The 21715-nt window shown below is 41.7% G+C and overlaps 1 protein-coding gene across 1 annotated transcript in view; it reads left to right on the top strand.

Moving 5' to 3' along the window:
- Window positions 1-21371, top strand: part of HS6ST3 (heparan sulfate 6-O-sulfotransferase 3) — a 304259-nt gene extending 282888 nt beyond the window's left edge. Inside the window, exon 2 of the mRNA XM_074562850.1 lies at window positions 19391-21371. Within this exon, the coding sequence (XP_074418951.1) occupies window positions 19391-20096 (706 nt within the window). The 3' untranslated portion in view covers window positions 20097-21371. The remainder of the gene's footprint in view (window positions 1-19390) is intronic.
- Window positions 21372-21715: the final 344 nt, after the last annotated feature.

Below are 21715 nucleotides of genomic sequence, written 5' to 3'. Positions count from 1 at the left end.
TTGAACTGTTATTTTTATCTTCAAGTAAATTTGCTTGTGATGTTGTACTTATTAGTGAGTATAAAGTGGTAGGCTGATTTTAAAATCAAGTTTTCTGTGTAGCTTAGATGTATGTCTTTTTAAGGCACATTATGTTAATTGTTGTTTGACTGACAATATATTGTGTCCATACATCCTCTGGATTAAAAAAAGAAAGGTTTGTGTTATTTCTGGATGTATCAAACATTCCTTTTGTATTAGGCATTTTTACCCTATCAACTGTTTGTGTTCTTGCACCCAAGAATATATTTCTTGATGAGAAATATATGGACAAAAATAAGCCATGCCATGTGAACATCTTTCTTTTAATTGTCCATTACCTGTGTCTTAGTTATTCCTAGCATCTGACACTAAGCGATGGCTCCAAAACCACATTACTGCCTTATTAATGTCAGTCATTTCCTTATTAAGATTTGTACTGCCTGAAAGATGCAATGAAAAATAAGAGACAGCCATTTCCAAACAAAAAGTGCGGGAGAGAGAGGATCGTTTAGTAGTAATGGTATTTTCATACCAATAACCGTTTCATCATCCTGGGCCATGCGCGCTTGCCATCAGTACACACAGCAAGACTATAAGATAGAGAAATTACTAAATCTTCAAGATGCTTTATTGCGTTTTAGTCTTGTTAGGTTATTATTACTAAAATTCAGGATTCCAGCTGGAACTGAAAAGAGGTGGCCTGATTTCCAAAGACGTCGGTATTGAATGAAGTAGTCTGAAAGCCCGAGCCGTAAGGAGCGAGTACCAAGGCTGGGAGTCTCAGGCTCAAAACCTCGCCCAATTCCACTGTCACAGGAAGCCTGAGTTGGGAATAGTAAGGTTTCTCAGGAGTCTCCGGTTGTGCTATTGTGGACGTGCAGTACAGCTGCCTGTTTGGGGGGGGTCTGCAGGCTCTCAGGGAGCACAAGTGGGGAATACGTTGCTTCAGGAGCCCTGCAGACGTAAGCGAGTGCCACACCAAATAGTAGTCACAGCTGCTTTTGTCAAAAGCTGGGGGTGGTGTCTAGAAAGTGGAAGATGTTTCTTCGTTTTCTTCCTCAGCCTGAGGGACTCGGGTTTGCCTCTCCTGTTGCCCGCGAGATGGTTGCAGCTCTGCGGCTTCTGCCTCTCTGAGGAAGGAACTTGTCCCCAGTCTTTGGTCTGGTGCTGTTTCCTTTTAACCTAAAAGAAATCAGGGGGCAAAAGTGTGAGGATATGAGTATAATAGGAGTTGTAGGAAATACTAAGCCAAAAAAATTAAGTGCAACGTATTGCAAGGATGATTGTGATAGTAAAGGCGATAAGGAAACGTGACATTCTATACCCTGAGCAGACTGTGCGACATGCTGTAAATAAACCACTGAACTACATGCTTTCAGATGATGATAAAAAGAAATACTGAACAGGCATCTCACTTGCTGAGCACTGCCTGTTCTGTGCACTGCATAAAGCAGGGGTCCTGTGGAAAAATAATATTTTTTTGTATCAAATAAATAGGGTATCATAATGGCAAAATAAAGCTGCACAAATAATATTTCTGGCATTTTCTAACTCTGAGGACAATATCTCACCTTGTAATAGAGGCCTTTATACATTTATTTTCTCATGAAATCGACACGGTATTGTTATTAAATATGTTCTACTCCTTTAAATTTTATGTGTGATATTCAACATTTAAGGAATTTAATATTTCAGTTGTGTCATTTACTTTCTTCTCGTTCATATGGTTTTAGTACGCTGGAGCGAAGAAATGTATGTTATGTGGAAAGAATTGCGGAGGCTAGGTAAGTTAGGACAGACATACAGAAGAAGCGAGCGGGGCAGTAAAACTAAGCAGATCATCCTGGTGTGGTTGCATGCTCATAAATCCAAATTAACTCCTGCGCAGTTGTAGCAGGTTAGGTACCGAGGCCATAGTTTGACAATACAGTCAAGCTGGCTTTAGATCTCCTAGTACTGGCCCAAAAGCGGGGTGAACAAATGATGCAAAGTACTACTCCGGCATAAATTGGTTTTGTGCCAGAAGATTTTGTGTCGGAATCAGTGGTTTGGCTCTACATTACCCTGTGCCCCATCTGATACATCATCTATCCTCTCACTTCTGGCACACGTGAAGACATAAAACCAGCGTAAGCACCACATCATGTACTCTAGCTAATTCGTGTTGCCTGGGTTTGCCGTGGGTCGTATTTTCATTGCCAGGCCACCTAGCCACACGCAGAGCTGGCGTTGGACGGTGGTGGAGTTGTCAGGAGCAGGGTGAGCTGTCTTTCAGCCTACCTGAGGATCTCCTCAGCCACCCTTTCTGCATTGTGGCCTCAATGGGATGAGGGCTCTCCTGCTTGCTGAGCCTCGGTGGTCGGTTCCTGCATTCCGACTGTTTCCATTTCTCTTTCAGAGCTGACATGCTGTTTGATGTTGCCTCCTACCAACCCCTGGTAATAACATATTTTCTGGTAGTCTCTTTGTAAATGAATGGAAAGCGTTCGTTTTTACAAGCGGTAGAGAAAGAACTGCCGTTTGTAACACCCACATCGTGAGACCCATTTTTAAGAAAACAGAAAACAGATTTCTTATTGAAGGTGAGAGAACATTTTCTATGGCAAGCATCACATCCAAATTCCGCTTTACATTTATAACTAAAACTGTACTTTTGTCTTTTTTTTTTTTGCTTTGAATTAACTCATCAGCATGTGAGATGCTTCTCTCATCAATGTTAATAAAAAAATAATAAGTATGACTGACTATGTGGGTGGCTTGAAGTAGCACAGGGATGGCTAAACTGAGTCAGACCAAAGGTCCATCTAGCCTAACACCTTGTCTCCAACAGTGGAGATGTCCAAGGAGGACAAGAACAAGGCAAGCATGTAATGACGATACCCCTGAATGTACTCCCTGGGTCAAAAAATTCAAGGCTTGAGAATTTCTTGCTTAGTGGAGATGTCTCTATTTAGTAACTCTTATTGGGTTTACCTTCTATGAACTAGTTGAGTAGCTTCTTGAACCCATTTTTAATATGATATTTTTTTGTTCAGCTTTTTTTACAGAACATGATTTTTCTAAAGCCTTTTTAGAAAGCTGAAGCCAGGTGCAGGCATGGTTTAACAGAACAAAGTCCCGTCGCGTGTTGTAACTGCTATAGGATGTCCAGCATTGAAAGTTACACAGAGGTTTTCAGAATAATTTCTGGCTCTCAGATTTATTAAAAGAACCTGAACTGACAGTAATGTACAGGGATCTAAACCGAGCTCTCGGGGAGTTTGTGTATGTGGGATGCAAAAATTGGGTGGATCCAGTTTCAGTGAGCTAAAACTAAAAAATCCCAAGCTGAACAAAATTCCCTATCCCGGAAAATAGTAGAGGGAGAGGCACGAATGAGGGCAGCGCTGTGAAAATGGGGAAGCAGCCATGTGCCTAAACCAGCACATCTCTGGGTTGGACCTGTCCTCAGCTTGGCTTCGTCGGTCCCTGCTCCCGCCCCGGCGAGCTGCAGGCACAGCACAGTGGCTGATAAGGGTTTTGAGTGACACCATCCCACTCAGCTTTGCTCTGCAGTCAGCTCTATGTGCAGAGAAATTTGGTGCAGGAGCAAATGGGCTTAACCCTAGCTTGGAAAAAGTCGGTTTTCTTCTGTATCAGCCCAGCACATGGAAAGGCTCTGTTTCCTCTGCAGCTCCTCCAGGCATAAAGTTCTCCTGCTGCTGTATGAGAACACAAATAATGAAGGGGGAAAGAAGGCAAGAAATGGAGAAAAAAAAAAAAAATAGGTGGTACCAAAGAATGAGAGAGAAGCTGGGAGGAAAAGACGAAGAAAAATGCACGTGTAATAAATGCATAGTAAGAAACACTGTAATTTTCCTAGCTCTGATGAATCGCAATGTTGTCTTCCCAGTTTGAGTGTTGAGATTGTGCTCAGGGCTCACTGGTTTAAGGATTTTATCCCCAGATCCTTTGCTCCAAGGCATTTAACATGGATTTTTTATTAATATCAGGTATTTATTTTTTTTAAATTCAAGGTTCAGTCTCTAGGATATATGTGTTTGTAGGGTATTGGTTTGTTCTATATATTCAATTTTTACAATAAAGGCAGGCGTGTTTTAGAATAAAAAACTCTTTCAGGAAAACTGTGTATCCTTCTCTCATTGCCTGGTCTGTTGACATTTGCACAGTATTTTTCATAAATACCTCTTCCCATTCTGTCAAGAATATTGGGACAAAAAGAAGCAGCAATTAGGTTAGGGCCAAGTTGTGATTGTCTTTGTGAGCCTGTATTTTCCCTTCCTACCTACCAGCCCCTCTTCTTCCGACGCGGTAGACTGGGGTGTCTGCCAGGGAGGACTTCCTGGGGAGGGATGCCAGGCTGGGGGAGGTGGATTGGTGGCCACTGCCCCCAGCCCTCACCCGTGGACCAGGCTGTCGGATGCCTCTGTGGTGAGTAAGGAGGGTTACCTGTGCCTGCGCACCCCGCTCACGGCAGTGGCCCAGCCACACTGCTGGGCTTTTCCCCTTAATGCTCAGGGAATACTAATGTGACCCCTGGGCTAGTCCCCTGCTACCCCTCTGAGGATCCCCGCTGCTTTGCCGAGTGGGATTTTTTTGATGATAAATCCCTGCCTGTGCTGATGATTGTTCCTAGCAGTAAGAGTGGTGTTACTGGAAGCAACGTGGAAAAATGTCTGAAGCGAGTTATTTTTAGAGCTGTGGTTCGCATGAGTATGCTTAATGCTGGTGTGTTTATTAAGGCCATGGAGCAAATTAAAGTGTCAGGAATAAAGGTCTGTGTGCATGCAAACTTCCTTCTCGTCTAGGCAGAGCCATAGTTTAGCCTGAACATACAGCAGCTGCTATCTCAAGATGGAGAGCGGAGATACCAGTGCTAAACAGCACTTGGTGAGACTATTGGGATGTATAGTTTTGTCATATATGAAAAATGATACAATTATAAGCAAAAATTTTGCCTTAGAAGAAGCCCGTTGAAAAGGAACATCTTCAAAGCAAAAAAGCAAAACCAGATTAGTTTGCATCCTTTTCTTTTTTTGGCTGTTTTTACTGGGCAGGTAGCACATCTTCAGTTGCTCAGGAAACTATGATGAAGTTTCTTTTTTAAATTCACAGATAATAATTTATGTAAAATTATGTAATATTCAGTATGTGTACCAGAAATAAGATTGGCCCAGACTAAGTGATCTACTCTGTTAGGTAAAAGATAGGAACATTGAAATCATTACAACTGTAGAATGTTCAACTGTTCATGACATTATGTCATTTTAACCTGAATTTTGCTTTCCTGTTTGCATCACTGATGGATTTTATTGACAGTGATATTCTGTATGAAACAGAAGGCAATTTATAGAGTCTATAAAGAAATCTTAATGAATGTTTCATATTCAAATCTTTGTGTTACTTAGGATACACATCAGCAACTTCGCTCCTTGTTAATGCAGAAATATCTTTCATAACCCTGTTATCATCCCCTTTCCTTTAGGGAAAGATAGTTTGTGACCTGAAGAGCAGTCTGGCTCTTCAAAGGGAAGGGAAGAAATCCTCAACTTGCGAAGGTAAAGATCCTTACCATTAGGTATTCCTAGACCTCAAGCTCAATTTCAGGTGGATTTTGTTTCTGCTGCCTGAATTCACGTTCAGCCTCTGCCCAGATGTTCATTAATTTCTGTGAGAGATACATTTGAAAATAGAGTCCTGCACACTATTCCCCTGGCTTTTAGTTCAGAAAGATGCATTGAGATCATGTTGAGTCTCAATGTCAAATATCTCTGTGGGGAAAGACTAGAAAGCCTGACCTATTTGCATCTGTGAGGGGTTACGGCAACAGTCTGCTGCACTAGTGTAAGAGGAGTAGGTTATTTTCCAGTAATAATAAGATTGCAAAGATGATAACCTGCAGTTCAAAAAAAAGAAGTTCCTCCTTGTTTTTACAGACAAAAAGGAAGAAGAGTGAGAACATCAGCTCAGAGACTGTGGCTGGCTTTTAATAAGGGCTGTATGGCTTCATGGCCCCTAACAACATTTATATATAAATGAGTTGAGATAATAAGGCTAATCAAATGTCATGCTTCAAGTAGTCAGTTCATGGCCTGAAGGGATTGGGAAGTGCTTTTCCTCCACTGTACAGATGTGCTTCATTGATCAGGATTTGTCCATTCCGGAGGAGGGTTGCAGAGCCAAAGGCATCCCTGATGACTTGCTGCAGCCAGTAATTCATACGGAGTCCCATCAGCACCCTGGGTATTTTCTTTTACCTGAATGCACAAGTATTGCAGCAGCCTGAACTCTGTCATCGACATTGGTTGAACACGACCATGTCATATGGCAATATTGCTGAGTGATCGTGAAAACTTTAAGCAAAGTTTGCACTGCAGATCAAGGTGCTTGAATGAGTTAGCAGATTGGCGGGTTTGCGCTGTATCAGCGAGGCTGAATTCACATAATCGCTTGCTAGTTTTCCTGAAACGTAAAGAATCACTCATAAAAGTTGGCAGTTAGAAGCCTAGACTTCTTTATTTCATCTTATTACCTTCTTTCTCCGAGCACAGCGTCCACAGCCGATAGCGGTACAGTGCAGCGCGAGCCTGGCATGTGTGTCAGAGCCTCGATTCGTTAAGATTTGAGGTCAGAAGGAGATAGTCCAATTTCTATTAGATATTCCAAGGTCAAAGGTATGGTAAATAACAAAAACCTCACAGAGCTACAATTGAATTAAGAAAATGAGGACATACAACACTGTCTCCATAAAATGTTCAGAATATTAAAACAAGGTATCCCAAACAAGATTTGTTTTTCATATCTGCTGGGAGTTGAGAGGACAGTGCAAATAACTTTAATAACATTTGCACCTTAACTGTGGTGCCTACGGGATGCATTCACACAGAGCTGAAGTCACTAATAGTCACTTACTTGGGGTTTACCCTACAAATTACGATATAACGTAGGGGCAGGCTGCATCTTGAAGGCTGCCTCGCCATTGCAGTGTGAGCTGACTTTGTGCGTCTGTGTCTTAGTCTGTGTAAAAGATCTCATTTTGGCTGGTTATTGCAAGTAGTGAACTTGGAAAAGCTTTGTCCAAGTTCTTTGCGTGCCAGATATATAGTGGAAATGGTACATGAAACCCGATTGCCTTTCAAATTACAGTTTTTGTCATATAAAATTATATCATAAACTCAATTCTAGTTGGTAAAAACTTTTTGCTAAGATACTGTAGTATCTGCAGACAAAAACTTTTAGTCATAAATTTTTGGAAAGCAAGTCAAGCTTTTGCTAAGATTTGGGGATGATAAGAGGGCCCTCTTGTGGAGATTATACATATGTGTACATATATATACACACACATAGCCTAAAGTGAAATAGAAGAAATCTGTTAGGTCAATGGAGGAGGAAGATGGCAATTTTGCTTATAGAAAAAATTTCAGGTTATAATTAAATGCTACCAAGGATTTTAGTAGGAAACAAAGCTCGGTGTGAAATGGGAAGTCAGTGGTCTGTGTTATAAGTATTCAGCTGAAGTACCTTGTCATCTGCCTGCTTAATGTCTTACAAGACATTAAAAAAAAATTAAAATCTGTACAGTTACACCACAAGAAGAAGAATGTTAGGGGAAGTTCGCATTTCTGTCTTACAACTGAGCGATTTTCTTAGGTTTTGTGAATCGTTTCAATGAGTAAATAGGAAGGACTACTCTTACAGTGTTTGCATTAGTAGAATCTCCTGAAATTCTTTAACATCCATATTGTTTACTTTATGGGAGGCAAATCTCCAAAGTTATGACCAAACATACATATTTTAGAAACTCAGCACGTAGGACAAGAAAATGGTTGTGATGCCTGGATTTTGTGATGATCATTTATAATTTATGGTCATTATGCTTGATGTCAGAATTAATAAAGACTTGAGGCAAAGCTTAGAGAGAATAAATTGATGTACTTTCAAAGGGATCTCAATTACTGGGCCTTTTTATTGTTAATTACTTTATTAATTGAGCAGAATTACTGCACTGATTCAAAATGAGTTGCAGTGAAAAATCCCTCAGAACTTTCATCTGAGCATCCCAGATTTGGAAGAAGGCATCTGCAAACTGAGCTATTAGTTGGAAATCAGAGGCGGCTTTGTTAGGGAGGGAGCCTTGGTACGTGCTATTTGTGGCACAAACTGGTGTCCAGTGAAGGCAGCCAGCTATGGAGGACCACTGGTGATGCCTGTGCTGCTTGTCTTACCTAGGCAGAGAATAAAACGGAATGGCAACAGCTCCTTCAAAAACAAGGAAGAGGATGAAAGTAAACATCGTGGTTGAATTTAACATAAATATTTTTGCTCTGTTTCAGACCTAACAAAATCTGACTGAAGAAATATAAACGTCAGAAGATTTAAGGGTCTGGCTACCTTTTATTTGTCTATTCAGGGGTTCTTTGAAATTTAATTTTCCCCAAAAGGTGTATTGTTGGCAGCCAGGACTCTTGTGATAACAGATCTCTCATAATTCTGCATGAAAGTATGGAGGGTTTTTTTTTTTCCCTTTATAACCCTTACAAAAGGCCTTATGTTGTTTACATTACTGAATAGGCAGGGGTTCTGTGTCCCCATCTCTTTGCTTTGGATCTGCCTGCTCACTCCATCGCCCAGGCAATAACCTGCTCTGGGGAGACTCCTCCTGAAGCAGGGACTTGTTCTAACCTTGCTGGCAGCTGCTCAGAGACTGCAGCCTGGTAGCGAGGAATGTTTTGTGGCTTGTCCTGTGTTCAAAAGGGATATTTTATGAATCCTGTCGTGCTAAACCATTACCCATGATTATAACCATCAGACTTGATCAGGAGGGTCCCTTCCTTCCCAACCTGGTTTCTGTAACCCTCAGAGGCTCAGTTGGCAAAACAAGCTCAAACTGCAGGTCCCTCTTGCTGCACCGTCTCCAGGTTTGCTGTTCTCTTGTCCCTTGCCTGTCATCACCTTTCTTTTCTCTGGCCAGCCCTTGTTTTCTGCTGCCGCCTGATGCTGCAGGTCATGCCCTCAGCTTGTCTCTCCCGTGCTCGTAACACCTCTCTGAGAAAGGCAGGTTCAGGTTCCTCCCCACGCTGGGGGCAGCTCTGGGAGGAGGCAGGTTGTACAGTAGTGCAACATCCTGATTTCATTTTCCCTTCTGTGCAGTGGCATAGCAAAGGCAGAGACAGGAGACACAATGTTTTTGAGGAAAGATGTCACACGTGCCCCATATTTTCACAGTTCTTTTCAGACACAGCAATGATCTGTGCACAATAGGGATGAGATAGAATGGGGGCGATGTGAGCAATGGATTCCTCCTTTGCCAATCCTGGCCACAAAGGATTTATTATTCTCTCTGGCACAAAGGTATGCATGGTCCTGCATACAATGTCCTTAAAGAATCTTATGGACACTGTATGTATTTATTGTTTTTGAATATTATTTCCTCCTATGCGTGCTCATACACCATCTCTTACAAGGTAGAAAGTTTTTATTATGCACGTGCTTCACAAAACAACCAAATTCTTATTATTTGATTTATTATTGCATTTTATATTTATATATCTTTCAGAGCAGCTCTTGCTATTTCACTCCTTTCAACAATTTAAAGAACACTTAGAACAACTGAGCTTGATATAATTCAGGCAAAGAACAAAGATCTCTGGAGGGAACTTTGTTAGATTTGTGTCTCATAAAGAAATGATTTACAATTTGTATCAAGGTTGGTTGATGGAAAGTGGCAGATTTGTTTTTCCATCAAATCGCCTAATCGTACATTTCTATTCCAGGCTGCTTCGCTCTCAAATAAATTGTCATTTCCCCATCTTAACCATTCTCTATGTTCTCACACGCTGCAAAGCTGGGGCCACAATTCCCAGCCTTTGGACTGAGACATGTAAATACCCAGCGTCTGTCTCTGATAGCAGAAGGGAAATTTACCTTCAATAAAGTGTTTGATAGAGTGGCATCTGCAAAGTTACTATACAAGTCAGGAAACGTAAGACTGAGCATAAGAATTTTCTGGTGGACAAGCTGGTAACAAATCGGGATATGCTGGAAGAGGAACTTTCTGGTTTAAAGGAAAGTTATTAACGAATTTCCTCAGGGCTGGTCTTAGCTCTGATCCTATTTCATGTTTTCCTTCACGATGTTGGCACAAAAAGCTGAAGTATGTTAATGGAATTTGCTTAATGACCTTGAGGATTTCGGTAGAAGAGGTGGAATGAAGTTTGATAACGAAAAGTGCAAGATCATGCATTTGAAGCCAGCAGAAACAAATTTCCTCTATCATCCAAGTGCTTATCAGCCGAAACAGGGGGAGCAGAAAGACCTCTGTATATTAGCCAGTAACACAGAGAGTATGAGTTTCCAGAATTAGGTGGCCGCATAAAAAAAATAATGCAATGTGAGGGTGTATCAGAGAATACATTGTCACTGGAGATAAGAAATATTTATTATACAAGGCACCTGTGAGGCCTCATGTGAAATTTGCCCAATTCTAGCCACGTGTAGTGAAATGTGAAGTCGTGCAAGGTCAAATGCCAGGAGAGGACTGCTTGGGTGGTCAGAAAGCAGAACCAATCTCAGGAGCTACCAACATGTCTTACTTTTGTGAGCATCCTGTCAAAAGCTAGCATGGAACACTGGGATGTGGGAAAACTCGGGGTGCATCTCTGAGTGAAGTGATCTAAGTGTGACCCAAGGGTTTTGGGGGACTGCAGCGTGATCACTTCTGGCTTGTCTTATCAGAAAAAAACAATAACAGCTAGTTCAGCTTCGTAAAATGAAAGCCAAGAGGTATGATTGCTCTCTGATCTCCAACTTAAATGCCATTTCTCCTTCTCTGATGTTACGTTTATAAATCCTCTTGATGTATTTGAAGCGTTAACCCAAGAACAGGTGGATGTGAGTAGACCAAGACCAGGTTTAGTCTGGGAATAAGACTCATGTTCCTAACCATGAGAAGCAACCTTCACAAGCCCTTTTCAACGGGAGCAATGGCAAGAAAAGGATATTTCAAAAGGGGTTAGGATGTTTTGTGAAGGAGATAATAAAGTGCTGTTATCTGTGTGGAGGGAAGTGCGCTCTGAGGGCTCTGGGAGCCTCCTTTTGCTAAATAAATCAGCAGGCCATGTTTTCTGGGTACCTGAGTGTCCTTAGCTCTTACTCCTGTGTGTTTTTTCACTGGCAATGAGGCTGAGTCTATCTAAATGTTTAAATATAGAGTTAGATGCCTAACTTTATGCTCCGTGTTTGAAAATTTATGCCTAAATCCTAAAGGCAACACACCGGAAAAACATGCGTTAGCTTAGAAAGCTCACGCATATTCATATGCTGTTTGTGCGTACTTTCTAAAATACTGGCATTAAAACTATGGGTAGCTACATCATTTCATTAGTCTAGGAGTTGTTCAAGATCCAGACTTGATACCTGTGAACAGAATTAATTTCTGTAGGGACATGTAGTTGCTGCACTGTCCTCTCCAATTTCTAGAGAGTCCATATCGAACGAAGTGTCATTGAAATAAATATTCATGAGGTTGCTCAATAATTCAAGGTGTGCTGATTCAGAGTGTTAAAATTGTATACAAACCCCCACAATCTCCTAAAAGGCAAACCACGTTCCCTGTATTCTGTCTTGGGTAGCCAGGTAAGAACAAGGGAGGGCAGATATGATCTAGTTGGAGAGTTGGTTCTGGTTTGATGTGTTTTCTGAGAGGACTGTACATTTGGTGACAGAAGACTCTGCACTGTCATGCAGAATGGCAGAACCCCTGGGACAAGAAGGGACCTCAGGAGGTCTCTGGCCCAGCTCCCTGCTCAGAGCAGGGTCACCACTGAGCACAGATGGGGTTGCTCAGGGCTCTGCTCTGTCCAGTTGGGTCTTAAAAACCTCCAAGGATGGAGGGTGCACAGCTTCTTCAGGCAAAGGTTTCTCAATGCTTAATTATTCTCATAGGGAAAATTATTTTCTGTGCATCCTCCCCTTTTTCAATTTATGACCAATGTCTCTCCGTATCCTACCATGCACGTCAGTGAAGAACCTGGCTCTGTCTTCTCACTGACCTCCTCTTAGTTACTAGAAGGCTTCTGTTTGGTCCCCACCTAATGTCTTAGGCTTGTTGTGTAATGAAAAAAGGGACTTGCAATTTATAAACAGAAAAATCAGGACTTTCATAATGAATCCTAAAGCGACAGATAAATGTAAAAGAGACTGCAGTTGGTGACAGGGAGTATCCCTGCTAACATGCAATAAAATGTGAAGGTTCCCGTTTCCTAAGTGCTTCCCAGTGCCCAAACACCCCATTTCATTTCTCTTGTCCGCAACAGACTGTGTCATCACAAGTGACTTCCTGAGCAACCAACCCAACCGCCTTTGTTTTCCAGAACCAGAAATACAATCCCAGCTGTTTAACTGCAAGCCCTCCCCCTGGCTCACTGATACACTGATATATCAGCGAGGACAACAAAATTATGGTAGGCTGGTATTCTAACTGCTGGTTTGAAGATTTGTGTGAAATTATAAACAACTTAGTTAAAACTTCTGTTTGCTTTGGGAATGCTCCAGCTCTAAAAACATGCTTAGAAATGAGATATCCTAATGTGACTGGGGTATATATGTATCTCATTGGTACAAAAAGTCATCAAGTGGAGGTTCTGTGTAGTTACTTCTCACTTGTTGCAAAATGTTATATTACTGTTTAGTTTTTGAGGTTGGCCTGAAGCTTGTCCTCTGTGAACATGTCTGTGCAGGCAAGGGAGCCTTTGACTCCAGGCATGGGGTTCACCTTACAGATGGAGACACCTGTATGTAGGTGCCTACAATGTAGACATTTCCAAGTTAGCGGGTATCTAAGCTCCCGTTGTAGTCAAGGTACACAGTGCAATGCATAGGCATCCTCTGAAGTGATGCACCTCATGCCAGAGCTTTGGCCAACTGCTTCACCCGCTGGACACACACCACTGCCTCTATTGAGCAGCTCCCCGCTGGCCTCAGGGGTTGCTTAGATGTGTAGCTTATATGTAGACCACTGCATTTAGATGTCTTACCCTGGAAGTAGTATCCAGTCCCTTCTCTGAGCAGGCATGTCCTACAGATTTAGCTGTGCTGCATATCACTGAGATAGCAGAAGGGGTAGTTAACCAACAGAAGCTTGTGGCCAATTTGCAAATAGGAAGCAGTGGGCAGTCTTTTTTCTGGTTGGATTCAAAGCCATGGGACAAAATCCCAGAGGAATAATAAAACGTAGCTAAAATTTTATCATTTTCTACCTCAAAATGCAAGTTTGGCCTTTTTTTTTTTATTTAACTCTGCTGAAGTCAATGGCAAGTTCTCTTTTAATGCGGAGTAACCAAGCGTCTGTAGGACATTACAGCCACTGTTTTAAGTAAGCACAGCGCCGCCATCACAGTTAAAACCAGCAGAAGTGGTGAGTGCTCAGATCCTCTGCAAAAACAGCCAATTGTTTTTCCTACATGCTGAATGGGTGTTGTATGTAGTAAGAGTGGGTAAATGTTTACTTCTTCATGGCGACAGCTGTTCTTTCAGTAAAAGACTTTTAAAGAAACCCATGACAACCTGAGAGGACAGCTAATAGTATTAAGGTCACAAACTTTTCCAAAGGATGTCTTAGAAAACCATTCCCATCACTGTGGTCTAGCATCCTGTGACAGATGCTAAGCTTAAGAAACCTATGCGCGGTTGCTACGTCATCTTCGCAAAAGTTTGTGGGCTAGCTAGTGCTTATCTGAGTTGGTGGATAAGCTGTATGATGCTTCCTGTAGCCAGATGGGCACGCATATAATTTGCGCACGGTTTCATAGCTTTTTCGTTACAGTACTGTTGTGTTGAATAAGAAGCATACAGTCAGTTCCTGTTCTGTTGGGCAGTTTGTCTGTAAATTAAGCACAGCATAGATGCAGTGACACTCTGCACAATAAGGCTGCCAGCCATGAGCTGGTACATCTGCGTTACGCTAGGATGACTTTGACCCGTTCGGATCAGCCCAACAATGTTTCTTTGCTTTCTGTCTCCCCCCGCCATCCTTGTTGCATGCTCTTATTCCCTAATTGTTCATGTATTTCATTACCCTTATTTTTGCGTCATTTGTTTACCCTATTTACCATTACCCATACTGATGATACTTTGCCTGAAGAGGTCGCTGATCGGTGGTTAACTCTGTTACTGCCTCTGAGAACGTGGGTTTCAGGATAAAACTGGGAGGCATCAGGCTTTTGTTCACATAATGCAGATTCTTCTTAACCCTTTGTCTTGCCACAGCCTCTGTTATTAGCAGAAGTGTAGTGCCAGGCTGGCTTTTCCTGACCTTTCCTTTACCGAGGAAAGGTATTTCAGACCTTTCCTCGGGAGCACACTCACTTCTAGGATTAAAGCTGCTAACTTCTGGTCTCTACTTGGGTCGTAAACTTGACCAGGGCTTTTATTTTCCCTGCTACCAGGAAGAATCAGAATGTGGATGGTTTTATGTTGCACCTGGGCTTTTCAGTTGTTTTCGTTCTTCTTTCTTCTGTCTGTTAGTGTCTTCCAAAATATTCTCTGGTGACTCTTTTTCTCCACCTCAAATACTCCTATGTCTGCATCAGCTGCTATGAGTGTGCTGTTCTCCTTTCATGAAGCTCATCGCTCCCTGCACATGAGGTCCTGCTTTTGAAAGAAGAGGGAATAGCTTGGTTTTTCTCCTCTCTGATCCTCCGCGAGAGCTGCGCGAGCTCTCCTTGTGCTGGCTGCTCCACACAAAAGTGGGAGCGACAGAGAAGATGCCATTCATCCTTCTTCCCCAGGAGGCCCTAGAGGATCTTTTTGTTCTCGATGTGTGGTGATCCTTCCCATATTTAGTAAATCTCCCTCAGCCAGGATGTCTGTTCCATGGCGATAGAGCAGGCAAAATGCCCTGGTTTGGGATCACCTTCACTAACATTGGAGTCTGCTCGTCTGAAATTAATTTCTAAACCAGAGCAATACTACTGAAGGATTAATGTAAGATTAGAGCATTTATATTAAAATACCTTATAATGTGAAAGAAATACATGTTCTAAGGTTATAACTAGAAGCTTGTTTTAGCTGTTCAATTAATTAAAGGTTTTCTTTGCCTAATGCTAATGAAGAGACTGGATTTCATGCCAGTGGGACTAGAGCCTTCTGAATTCCCAAGTGCTTTTTAATTCTAGTGTAAACAGTAGCGTGCAGCCCACGCTTCTCCCTGGTGCTTGTTTGGGCCCTTGCCTGGATTGTCAGGCCTGTGCCCTGACCATCACGGTGCTTAGCATCTGTCCAAAAAATCAACTGTCCCATAGTGGCGACTTTGATAACCCATTAATTTCAGTACATTGTGCTCAAAAGGAGATGGTTTAATCTGGGGAAGTTGTATAAAGTTTCCTTTCAGGAGGAGCTAATGTAGTGACTAATGGGCTGGTGTTCTTTGAAATGTAATCTAAAGTGTTTGTACATGTCTGTGTGTTTATATAGACAGTCACAAGACACATTGGCAAATACACGCTATGCATTTACCATGATTTTTCTTCCATTGACAACTGCAGCTTATGGCCAGATTCGCATGGAAATGTTTACACACACACGTGCACGCATACGCTTATAGATAGATATAGATATAGATATAGATGATATAGATGTAGAGGTAGAGGTAAATGTAGGTATAGATATAGATGTTATAGATATAGATATAGATAGATATAGATATAGATATAGATATAGATATAATATAATGTAGGGGTTTTAATTAATGTTGAATGCTTTGTGTAGAACATCTTCTCACTGACACGCCGGCATATTCTGCTTGGCGAGCCTTTAAGCAGCAAGGCTGTCTGTGACAGCAGTTTGAGTAATCGATGGTGGGAGTCCACTGAAATGAAGCCAATAAGTCTGAGACGAGTTTGCTTTGTCAAATAGGGTAACAGAAGTTATTACTTAATTCTTTGCTGAGTATTTCCCACAGTGGGTGGCTGTGGAGTTTAACGTAGGCATGTAAGCACCAGTATGGGCGATGCAAGGGGGTCATTTACACTGACAAGATGTTCGGTGTGTAGCTGAATTGATGCTCTTTTACTGAACAGTAAAGAAAAGAGAGATTGAAAGCCATCCCCAGTTTCATATTTTTATGAACTACTTTTTGTCTTTATTTTGAGCCGACTCCCCAGCCATTCCTAGTATGATTGCACACTCTGTATTAGGCACTAAAACTAAGAGCTCTGAAATGCTGCTATATTTAATCCATAATTGTCAACATTTGAAAACAATTTCCTAAGATAATTTTTATAATTTTCCAACTGAAACAAATGTGCATGACCTATGTATTTTTACTTATGTCATTATTCTAGGGACGTGACATCCTTTTCCCTGCAAGAAAAATTTTTTGCCACGACTGCCGCGCAGCATCCCCCAGTCCTCTGCGTAGCATTGAAACAGTGTCATCTGGCCCGGATGGGAGAAATCTTAAGGTCTTCCAACCTCAGATTGTTTAAAAGGGTGATGGAGAGTCACAAACAGAAGGTTAAGCAGAAGGCTGTAAACTGTGAATGCGGCAGGGGATCACTGCACTCTTACTTATTAGTGCCTCGGAAACTAAATGTGTGTCAGGCTGCTGTGAAAGGTTGTGTGCCAGATGAAGAAGCCATTCAGTTGGTAACACAAGAAGGCGACACTCTGAAAGGCGCGCAAACCAGAAGCAAATTAATCAGGATAGTGAAAACAGCTGCAGAAGTCAGGTGGTCACAAGGAGGAGCAGCAGCAGCAGACTGGCGAAAGTTTCTCGCCCAGCCTGCGTTAAGGGAAGCTGCGGATGTTACACAGAGACGCGCTGTTCTCATTTCCCTGCATTTGCTTCCTACTCCTGTTTATTGCACATCAAACACATTTACATATCCAGGGATGAAATGGAAATGATTGATGCAAAGGAGGTATTTTTGTTAATTGTTGTTGCTCTGAGTCATGCCTGACTGGGACTGCTGGAGATGGGTGAGGAAAGACAGAATTATTATTAGAGGTATAAATAATTGTCAAGAGCAACTTTTAAACCCATCTGTTACCACATATCAACATCCAACATCATCTGACGAGGGGAGGGGCAGCCATACAAGGACTAAGCCAATGCCACGTCTCTGTCAATGTAGATGTTGGCAACTGCCTCTGAATCTTTGTCCATTTTTTTTCATTTCTGCTCCCTCGGAGCTTCAATCATTTTCTGTTACAACCCCATCAAGTGCCTGCTGGATGTTGCAACAACAGTGTCTTACGCTCAGAGCTGATGGGTGTTTGAGAGTTTGGCTGCTTTACCTGCACAACACTAGTGAAAAGCGTCCACTTTTTGTTCTGTTAGTTGGAAAGCAGTTCTTAATGTGCTCTCATACATGCAAGGTAGAGCCAAGATGAGACGAGCATCCAATTTGAGAAGGGAAAGCTGTGCCTGAAGTGCCTAAAGACAGTGCTTTTCACAGCGGCACTTTACTGCAGAGCACACAAGAGGATTTCTGGTCCTTCCTGCTCTTCAGGAGCAGTGAAGAGGGATTTTAGAAATATCTGTCTATGGATGGTTGTGTGGTCCTTGGGCTGTGTAAGTAACTGAAGTGGATTAAAACAGCCGAAGTGCCGTTTGATTGTGTGTGCGTGGCAGCCAGAAAACCCAAGCCCCAAATTATTTTTCAAATACCGTTCTTCAGAACGTCATCTGATGCTAACACAAATCATGGCTCCCAATGCGAGCGATGAAGAAAATACATCCATGGCTCTCCCTAGTTTATATCCTTCCACCTGTAACCCTTCTGTTGTGCAATAATCCATGAAACAGCTGTTTCCATTAGATAGTAGTTCAAGAAATGACCCTGCATAGTACGTAGTTTGGGCTCATAACCTTATTCCAGAAAATATAGTATAGATCCTCTAGGGGGAGAACTCAGAATGAATAAGGACAAAGCATTCAGCCCTGTTCCCTTTTGCTTAGTTTGCACTGGGGAAAATATCTGCATTTTCAGGAATATGTGAGAAAATACCTGTTTTTATGACAAACCTGAGGTTTATGGAGAAGCTACGGGGAATCTTTAATGGCAGAAAATGGGTAATATCTGAAAAAGAAAGACAATCGTCTCAGAGATTGTTAGCAGTTTCGAGATTTTTCGTTCGGCTGGAGTTAGCTCATGTACGAGATGGCCCTCACGAGGTGTTGGTTTGTTTGCAGGGTTAGAAGTCTGTGGCAAGCTTGCCTCCTGCTTACTTGCTTCATCATTCTCTAAACTTAAAGAGTATTGAGATCAGACTTTTCTTAAGAAATCTTAGGGCTCATGATTTATTAATGTATTGTTTGCAGTCAGATGAGTCACGCGAACTCACAAGCCTATTTTGGTACCAGACCGTGTGTTAATTTTAGTCATGAATCTTCTGCTGGTTATTCTGGCTGACAGAAGTCATAAATATTTTGGTTTTGCTTTGTCTTTATGATATCACCCTGTAATTCAGGTGAGTTTTTATTGAATAAAACATTTCTCAGTAAAAAACTCAATCTGTGAAAGCCTGCTTGAAGCACACTCAATTGCAGTCCATTTCAGATTGCCAGAAATACATGTACAAACTGAATTCAATAGCTAAAAGATGAACAGGCAATGTGAGTTCTGCAGTTATTTGCTCTATTTCAAATCAATATTTCTTGGTGTCTCTTTTGTATTCTTGACAGGTGAGGTTGAATAATGGTAATCTTTATATCAACAAATGCTTTTGTATTACACGATGATAACTAATTTCAATCAAGCACTAGTCTAAAATTAAGTCATATGAATGGATTTTGGGTCTCTCATTGTCTTCACTCCAACCCATTTAATAATAGGGTTCTTCTTAAGTAGGTGGCTCATGCCAGTCATTCACATGGTGTTATTTTTAGCAGCATCCACATGAAATTGCTCATCCGTCTCTCATATTCTGACCAAGCAATGTATGGATTATCATCTTGTTCATCTTGTGAGACATGCATGTCTCAGTCCAGAAGAGAAGTGGCAAGATTATAGAAATCTCTTTTCCCACTGTTTCTGATATTACTGAGGGTTAGCATTCACTTCAGTTAATTGGCTTTTGTATAAAGTAACTACCACTGAACAGTTCATAGGTCAAAGTAATTCCGTTTCTCTGATAGCTGCTTATTTCCCTTGATCTCTTTCTCTTTCTCCCAATTTACCTTGTATTTTATTCACAGTATTTATGAAGCTTTAAGCTTTTTACTGTCTCAGAAGTAGTCGCTTAAACTGCCTACATTACAATGGAAAAAGTGAAGGGGGTGGTGGCGGTGGCTGATAATCGTTTTATTAGAGAATAAAAAAAGTGCAATCCTCTGAATCTTAAAACTGTGTTTAATTATATGTTTCAGGAATTTCTATTACATCACGATGCTGAGGGATCCGGTGTCACGGTATTTGAGTGAATGGAAACATGTCCAGAGGGGTGCAACGTGGAAAACTTCCCTTCATATGTGCGATGGAAGAAGCCCAACACCAGACGAGCTGCCTACCTGTTACGAAGGAGACGACTGGTCTGGAGTCAGTTTACAGGAATTCATGGATTGTAGCTACAACTTGGCCAACAACCGCCAGGTGCGCATGCTGGCAGACCTCAGCCTGGTGGGATGCTACAACTTGACTTTCATGAATGAGAGTGAAAGAAATATGATTCTTCTCCAAAGCGCCAAGAACAATCTGAAAAACATGGCCTTCTTCGGGCTCACGGAATTTCAGAGGAAAACGCAGTATCTCTTTGAGAGGACATTCAACCTGAAGTTCATTTCCCCATTCACCCAATTCAACGTTACGCGGGCCTCCAATGTGGACATCGGTGAGGATGTGCGGCAACGGATAGAGGACCTGAATTTCTTGGACGTGCAGCTTTATGAATATGCGAAGGACCTGTTCTTGCAGCGCTTCCAGTACTCCAAGCAAGAGGAGCATCAGCAGAACCGGCTAAAGAGGCGAGAGGAGCGGCGGCTGCTGCGGGAGCAGAGAGCTCACCAGTGGCCAAGGGATGAGGCAGCAGAAGTAACCGTCACTGAAGATTATAATAGTCAGGTCGCAAGGTGGTGACGCTCCTCCATCTTGACTAACCGATGAGAGGATCAGAGAGTTTGTGCAACTTGGCTACCTGGGAATTAGCCAAGGAAAGCCTACCACTTTGGTAAATGAGACGGCGTCTGACAACTACCCCTCCTTGTCTCTGTTTTTCTTGGTTTCTGCCAGTGAGGAGAATGTATTTTTTTTCTCAGTCGGCATTAATTAGCGTTATTAAATGGCAGTAGAATAGATTCCTGTCCAAAAAGACTTCCTTCAAAGCCCTAAGCTATGAGGATGGTTTGAAGAGAGAGTGTTACCAGATGTACCCTATACAATCTGAGCTACCAAAACTTGTGCAGACGTGAATGAAAAATAGAAAAAAAAATATCTTTTTTGGTTCCTCTGTGACATGAGGTTTATTTCATACAGTCTTTTGCAACTGTAGTGCATAGCTTTCTAGTGAACGAAATGGAGGAAAGCGTATTGCCCTTCAAACCTCTACATGCTGTGTTTTCATTAAGGGAAGAATTTGCTGAGGTGATTAAAAAAGACCTAGGAAATACGGGATTGAGTTCTAGAGAACCTAAGAAATGCTTGTCCTGTTCTGTTAGCCAGCAATCAGAGATGGTTTGTAAGGAAGTGATGGGGAGGTTAGCTTATTTCTCCGTGGATGATGAGAGTTCCAAGCCCAGCCAGGTAGCAGCCATCTTTCTGAGCACGTGTGGCAAAGGGAAAGCCTCGAGAAATGAGGTCCACGCAGTAGCTGGGCACACATCGTGGAAATTATCTGTCTGGAGGCAATGAAATCAGCCTTCGCATTCACAAAAGGTGAAGAGGGGCCAAGCAAACTACAGGGAAGAGGAAAGAGAGGAGGAAAAGCTTAAATATTAGTGTGACATTTTCCAGATTTGCTGTAAAAGCCTGGAGATAGATTGTCTGTGAAGGTAGGCAGGTTTATGATATTGTCTGTTAAAATACATTGATGCCAAGTGAATACCATTTAAATTGGTTTTCTGTCTAACTACAGTAGTGGCTAGAAAAAAAAATCAGATTTCATTTTTATAGGATACATAATGGATATGTGGAAAGTCTTGATATTTATTACTCTGTATGAAGATTCTTCGTAAATTTATTGCTTTCCTGATGAGAGATCTGTATCTGTTTTTCTTCCTTGCCTAGAAAAAGATTCAATGGGTTCTTCCTCCACATGTTGCATCCTTGTGGCAAAACTGCATCTATTTATTCCGAGATTTTATGTTGTTCCATTTGTAATAGTGAAATTTTAAAAAGAGGGTCCTGTGCACCATAGATCTTTTGAGAGAGTTTTTTTCCTTCTTCTTCTAGCATAAATGTAAAGCATTAGGAGGAAATTTCTCTAAGTGCCTCAACGTGGCTGCTAAATCGAGATGCTGAAAGTATATTACTGCATGCATGAATGGCTTTTACCTTACAGATTTGCTAATTAGAACTGCCGGAGTACCTGATGCGGATGCACATTTCTCATTTATTTTCAAAATTCAAAGTTTTTATCCAGTCGTTAAAAAATAATGTTACAGAAAAAAGAGGCTGAATTTGCAAATTTGTCCTTTCATTTCCAAGTCTTTTTTTTTTTTTTTGTAGTGCATGCTGTGTCTTCTTTTCTTCTGACGATG

The sequence above is a fragment of the Larus michahellis genome, chromosome 1, assembly GCF_964199755.1.
Source record: "Larus michahellis chromosome 1, bLarMic1.1, whole genome shotgun sequence".
Taxonomy (NCBI): Eukaryota; Metazoa; Chordata; class Aves; order Charadriiformes; family Laridae; genus Larus; species Larus michahellis.
Note: the sequence above shows the minus strand (reverse complement) of the source record. Positions and strands in the feature narration are given on the sequence as shown.